The following is a 6,000-nucleotide window of genomic DNA, read 5'->3' as shown; positions in this document are numbered from 1 at the left end:
CTGTTTGGAGGTGCCACCTTCCTCCTCGTGCCTTGACCTCTTTTGGCTGTGCCCCTGGCTAAAGGTGCTGGGATGTTTGCTCATGACACCCTACATCAGCTCCATGAGGTGCTACCATTAGATCTCACTGGACAGATGAGGAAACCAGGGATGGTTCTGGGACTCAAAGGGCCATGCTGGGTCGCCTACTCTGCTTATGGTCTGGCTTGGTTCCTCCCCCTGTTTAAGGGGTTGGCTCTCTTCCCAGGGTTGTGGGAATACATCGCAACTGTTTCTCCATCTCATCACCTCTGGTGTCCCCCAGCCTGGCCATGGTGACCCATATCCTTGTCTTTGACAGAAACAAGAGGTATCCCCAAACCCAAGCCCTTCAACCAGAAATTACCTCCAGCTTTGAGATAGCTGGGGACTGGGGTCAGGATCCCCATGAGCATGTGCTGGGCCCTACCTCCTGTCCTCACACATCTGCACACCTTGATGTGGCCCAGGATCCCACGGGCGCCCCCACCCCCAGCCCTGGACTTCTTTCCTTTACAGAGCCAGCATGGGTAACTACTCAGGGGTGTGACTGCATAAACTTGGCTCCTGTGTGAGCTCAGGTGAGTTACCTACTTCTCTAGGCCTCAGTTTCCCCATCTGTAAAATGGCCTTAAGGGCAGAGCCTACCGCACAGAGCTGTTGTGAGGATTCAATGAGCTAACATTTGCAAAGGACAGGGTCACAGTAAGTGCTCTGTACCTGTTGCCAGTGTCCGTATTACTATTATTCTAAAACACCTGCAGCTTAGGTTGCTCCCCTGGAACATCTGCTTCCCAATCTCCCTCCCTGATACCCCTTCCTCCAACTCTTTGCAGGACCCTGCACCCAACAGCAGTGCCCAGCAGAGCAAAAGGGAACACCTTCTGGTAGATTCTCCCTCCTGAACTGTGCCCTCCATCTGTGCCCTTCTCCCCAGCTCTCCGCACTGGCCCCCCTGCCTCCAGGTCCTCCTCCATCCTGCAGTTGAGGGAGCTTGTAAAGGTCCTACCAGACCTAACTTCCCAGCCGCATACCGGAAGCCCTGCAGGATCTGACCCTTGCTTACTCTGAGGTCTTACCTCTCACTCCCACACCCCCTCTCTTGGACACTGAACTTTTTGGTTACTCCAACAGCCCTGGCTTTTGCTCAAGACATTTCCCTTCTTCAGCTACTAGGGTCACCTCTGCCCCGCCCCTAGATCGGGTCAAAGGCGCTTTCTCCCGGGATTTCCTCCCCCGGGGGTGGGGCTGAGACGAGGTATCCACTGCCTGGGGACACTCCCTTACTCTGGAAAGGCCTCCGCCCCTCACCCCGGCCCCGCCCCTCGCCTGCGAGTCAGATGGATCCTCCCCCCCGCTTCCCGGGCTCCGCTCCTTCGGGTCTCGCGGCGCTGGACGCCGGAGGGGGCGGGGCAAGGGCGTCGGCCCCGCCCCGGCCCGCAGTGGGACTCAGCCCGGCTCAGCGCGTGCCTCGCTTTACGTGACGCTGCTGCTGGGCGAACATGGCGGCGGCCACAGGGTGAGTGCTGCTCCCGTCCCTGGCCATTGGCCGGCGGCCCGGAGAGGGGGCCTGGGCCTCCAGGCTGATAGCCCCCGCCGCCGGGCCGCGGCCCCGCTGGTAGTGCTGTGGGGCCGCGGGCAGCGCGCTTCGTCGCGCGGGGCGGGCGTCGGAGCGCCGGCGGCTGGCAGCGCGCTCCGCGGCTGGGGCAGCTGAGCTCCCCTCTCCGCTGCCCGGTGGTCCTCGGGCCCACCCTGGCGCTCCGGCCCCAGCCGCGCGCGTGGCGGCCCCGCCTTGCGGCCGAGGTGGGGGCTCGGGTCTGCAGGCGCGCTCGCGGCCACGCCCCTCAGTTGGGCGGCCGGCGTCGCCCGGTGCGGGGATGGAGCGCTCCCGGGAGGAGGTGGTGTCTGAGGAGGGCTCCGGCCCCCTTCCCCAACGGGGCACGCCCCCGCTTCCTTCAGGGCCCAAACGTCACCTCAGAGAAGCTTTCCCACAGTACCTATCCTACGTTTTGCAGTCCTTTACACCTTCTGATAAACTTTATTGTGCATTTATTTTACTTGTTTCTTGTTTTCTCATTTGGAATGTAAGGTCAGGGCCTTTCTCTGGTTCACTCCTGGGCCTAACTGGTAAGTGCTTTGCACACAGTAGGTACTTCCTAAGTTCTGCTGCATGAAAGAATGGGTGAAGGGTTCTGGTAGCAGGAAGTGTGGACAGATGGGTTCACCGAAGTGTGGGGGAGGGTGTCCAAGAGGAGGGGACATCTGAGCAAAGGGTGAGTGACAAAGGTTGAGAGTTAAGACTGTGCTGGGGATGGGGGAGAGTGGGGTGCATCCTTGTGCTGGAAGGCGTGGTGTCCCAGTTGGCTTCTCCAGACTTTGTTGTGAGCGACTGGAGCCATCTACGGGGTTTTAATCTAATCAGATGTGCTCTTTAGATGAGGGTTGTGTGTGAGTTCAAGGGGAGGCCCAATGATGGGTATGGCATATGGGTCTGGTGGTGCTGGGGGCTAGGAGGGGAAGTGGTAGAGAGGGGGCACTGTCCCAGATGCCAGGCTGGGAAGTGAGATCAGAATGGTGGAACCAGTGGGCTCACTTTTTAGGAGGTGGGGAGAATGGCAACAGAAGATGGCCGCTCAAGTGGCCCCCAAGGTTGAGAGAGCCTAGGACATACAAATCAAACAGTGGGCACCTGCTGTATTCCAGGGACAGTACAGGGCATACCCGTAGGTGCTCACAGGCCACTGGGGCAGATGGACACATGGCACTCGGCCATCCACCTGTCTGCCTCCGGTCTTGGTGTGTGCCCTGGAGGGGCATGGGTTCTGAGCTCAGGGGAAAGTGTGGGTAGGCTTCAGTCCCTGGATGACATGTGTGCCAATCCTTGGGTGCCCCTCAGGCAGAGAACTGTGCATATGAAGTCCCAGATGTGTGTTAAGGAACCTGGGGTCAGATCCTTGAACCCAGCCCATGACCCTGTCTGAAAGAGCAGAGTGAGCAGTAGCTGTAGGCCAGTGCCCAGATGCAGGTCTGTTGTCTTTATATCTGGGCCGGCCAGGTGGTCATAGGGAATTCTAGGGGCTGCATTTGGGTTCAGGGCTCCATGCTGGCCTCCTGCTCTCCTGAAGGCATAGAGGAGCCAGGCTCCTTGTTTGGATGGGGGTGAGCCTGGAACTGGCCAAATCCTGGAAGGAGGGCTCTTCTAGCAAAACTGATCCTCTGGGCCATGGGGGGTGGCATGGAGGGGGAAACACAGAATGACAGAATTCTTGGAGAGGTACACTATTGGAAGTGCAGGTAGCTTCCGGAGCTTGACAGGGCCTCCTTGGCAAGAGCCATCCCAACTAGTATGGGGCTGCCCTGCTGGACACTTTGAATCTGAGGTCAAACCCTAGCAGCTTTCTTAAGGGGAGGAGGTTTTGAGTGTGTTTCCAACAAGTCTCTGTGCCCATCTGCACACAGGGGGATAGATCAGAGTTGTCAGGCATGAGAAGGCACTATGCCATCAAGTCATGGCCGTGACCTCCCCTGGGAGTCGGATTTGGTTGCCTGTAGAGTCCTACCAGAGCCTGGGCCAGGGACAGCTGTGAAAGTCTCAGGTGACTGGAGTGTGCTCCATGTGATTTGGGGAGCAATGGGAGTCCTCAACTAGTATCTCAGATTCAACTGGGAACTCCAGATGCAATGAGAAGCTCCCCTGGGGAGTGTTTCAGGGTTGATCCTGCTCTTGTCCTGCCGGCTTGGGCAGGAACTTCCAAGTGTGAGACAGAGGGTCCCATAGCCCCCAGAGAGTCTGCTCTAAAGTCCCCCCCAACTCCTCTACCCCTCATCCCATGGCACTTGGTGGGAGGGACCCCTACCTTCTTTTTGAGCCATGCCTGAGCTTTCCGTGGTCAGAGTTGAGACTTACCTACTGCAGCCAGACCTGCCACATGGCTTTTCCCCGTTCTCTTCCTTGCTGTGCCCACTCACCCGCTGGCCCTGGAGTGCCCTTGGCCTCTGGTGTAACTTTGCACATACTTGCAGGCCCAGCTGAGATGATGATTCCTCCTCCCAGAAACCTTTCCTGACCGCCTGCCCTCCTGACTTCCAGTACAAGCTTCCTGCTCAGAACCCCAGAGAATCCCAGTTTTTTTCCAGTGACAGGATGCTTTTCCCTGTCAGCACACCTGCCAATCGTGGTTGAGAGGTTGCTTCCCTTCCTGCCTCTGCTGGCACCTTGGAGCCCAGGGACCAGTTAAGTTTGTACCTCCAGGGCCATGTGGCCACCCTGTGATTGGTGCTGGGTGACATGGTGCCTAAGGAAAAAAAGGGGGATTTACTCTAAATTAGTCCAGTGTGCTGTCCTGCTTTGCAAGGAGGCTCTCAGTGTTTGAGGAAAGGAGATGTGGGTGGGGAGGGGGACAGAATTCTGCGTAGGATGAAGAAACTCCTTTAATTTTTTAATTGAGTGGCTCCCAGGGAGCTGCTGTCCAGAGGGCCTTTGCCAGCAAGGAAATGCAGATGGGCTGCCCTGGGTGTGAACCTGTTGGGTCATGGGTCATACCAGAGTCAGCTTTTCGGGAGAGAAAGTAACCTGAGGAATCAAGTTCAGGATCAAAGCCTGTCCCCACCCTGACGTGAACCTTGTGCTCCTGGGGAAGAGGAGTCAGGCTGACCCCGGTGGATGGGTAAGCGTGGGTCTGTGGGAGGCGGGCTGGCCGCTGAGTGCCCCTTTGCCCTCCCCGGCCCTTTTCCAGGCTTGGTCCTGACTCCACATAGCTCTCTTTCTCTCCGTCTCTGTGTGTGCTTACCCCCCCGACCCTTCCAGCCAGGGTGAGTGGGTTGCCCTTGCTGACTGCCAGCCAGTGGGCTCGGTGCCTGGCCCAACCTGGAGGCTGAGGGTGAGGAAGCAGGAGGTCCTTGGCTGGTTCTTGCCAGGAGCTTAGCAGCGTGGCCCCATCTAGAAGCGGCATCACATTCTAGTGCAGGGACCTTGTCCTTGTTTGTGCCACGGACCCCATGTGTATCGGTGAGTCCTGTGCCCCCTTCTCAACCTGATGTTTTTAAATGCATAAAATGGAACACAGAGGATTGCAGGGAAAACCAACTGTATTAAAATACAGTTATCAAAATGTTAATTTACAGTATAGTAATAGATGCTTCTTTATTAACCCATTAAGTAATAAAAGCAGCAGGCCCAATAACCACCTTAATTTTGAAGCAATGGTGAACAACAGTGGCAGTCTGAGTTGCCGTGACGTCAGTAATGTGATAGGAAAATGCCTGTGATTGTTGTTGCTGACAGATTCGTACGTTGCTGATACCGCTGTGGTATCACAGTTAGTTGCTGACGTTAATAATTGAAGAAAAGGCGAATTGGGATGAGAGGTTAAAGCCCATAAAGATGCCATTTTGTCCCATCCAAGTAGATGGGGTTCCTCAGTTCTGTGTGCGAATCCCCACAGGCCTTGGGTGCGAGTTGTGCACGTGGCCACGAGGCGAGGAGGGGGTGCTCAGCCCCCGTCCGGGGGGACAGGAACGGGTCGCAGGGGCCGCGGCATCACACTTCCCTTGAGGCTAGCCCCACTCCCGGTCACTGGCTGCTTCCTGGGCCCTGGCGGTTGGTTGGGCCGTGCTGGCCCGTAGGGGCTGGAGCTTTTGCTCCGGGTCTCTCTGGTGCCCAGGGCCAGTCTGCCGGCCCCTGCTGTCTTCCTTGACCATTGCCTTATTTACGCCGGCACATGGGGATAACCTGGCTTCTGCCTTCTAAATTCTGGATGCCAGTGATAGTGCCGGTGGGAAGCAGATAGAGGTGTTCTTTTGGTGCTGCTTTTGCTGAGCTTGCGGGAAGTCACCTGCACTGGCTCTGGGCCCGATCTCTCACGGGGTTTGGTTTATGCCAGGAGAAATCAAAAGGCGCGTTTATCTATGAACCTTGATTCTGGGGGTGCCCTGCCGTAAGGAGTGGCTGCGGTTCATCGGCCCGCCTGGCCTGCCCTTCTC

The 6,000-nt window shown here is 57.2% G+C and overlaps 1 protein-coding gene across 2 annotated transcripts in view; it reads left to right on the top strand.

The window, feature by feature from the left end:
* The first annotated feature begins 1,379 nt into the window (after window positions 1–1,379).
* The window catches only part of PEPD (peptidase D), a 118,052-nt gene continuing 113,431 nt past the window's right edge, over window positions 1,380–6,000 (top strand). For both annotated transcript variants that reach the window (XM_045891227.3, XM_064580866.1), the window contains exon 1: window positions 1,380–1,537. In XM_045891227.3, the coding sequence (XP_045747183.2) occupies window positions 1,521–1,537 (17 nt within the window). In that variant the 5' untranslated portion in view covers window positions 1,380–1,520. The remainder of the gene's footprint in view (window positions 1,538–6,000) is intronic.

The sequence above is a fragment of the Mirounga angustirostris genome, unplaced genomic scaffold (genome assembly GCF_029215605.1).
Source record: "Mirounga angustirostris isolate CCGP_5_RB_7025 unplaced genomic scaffold, mMirAng1.0.hap1 SCAF_16, whole genome shotgun sequence".
Classification (NCBI taxonomy): Eukaryota; Metazoa; Chordata; class Mammalia; order Carnivora; family Phocidae; genus Mirounga; species Mirounga angustirostris.
This window is presented reverse-complemented; position numbering and strand designations above follow the sequence as displayed.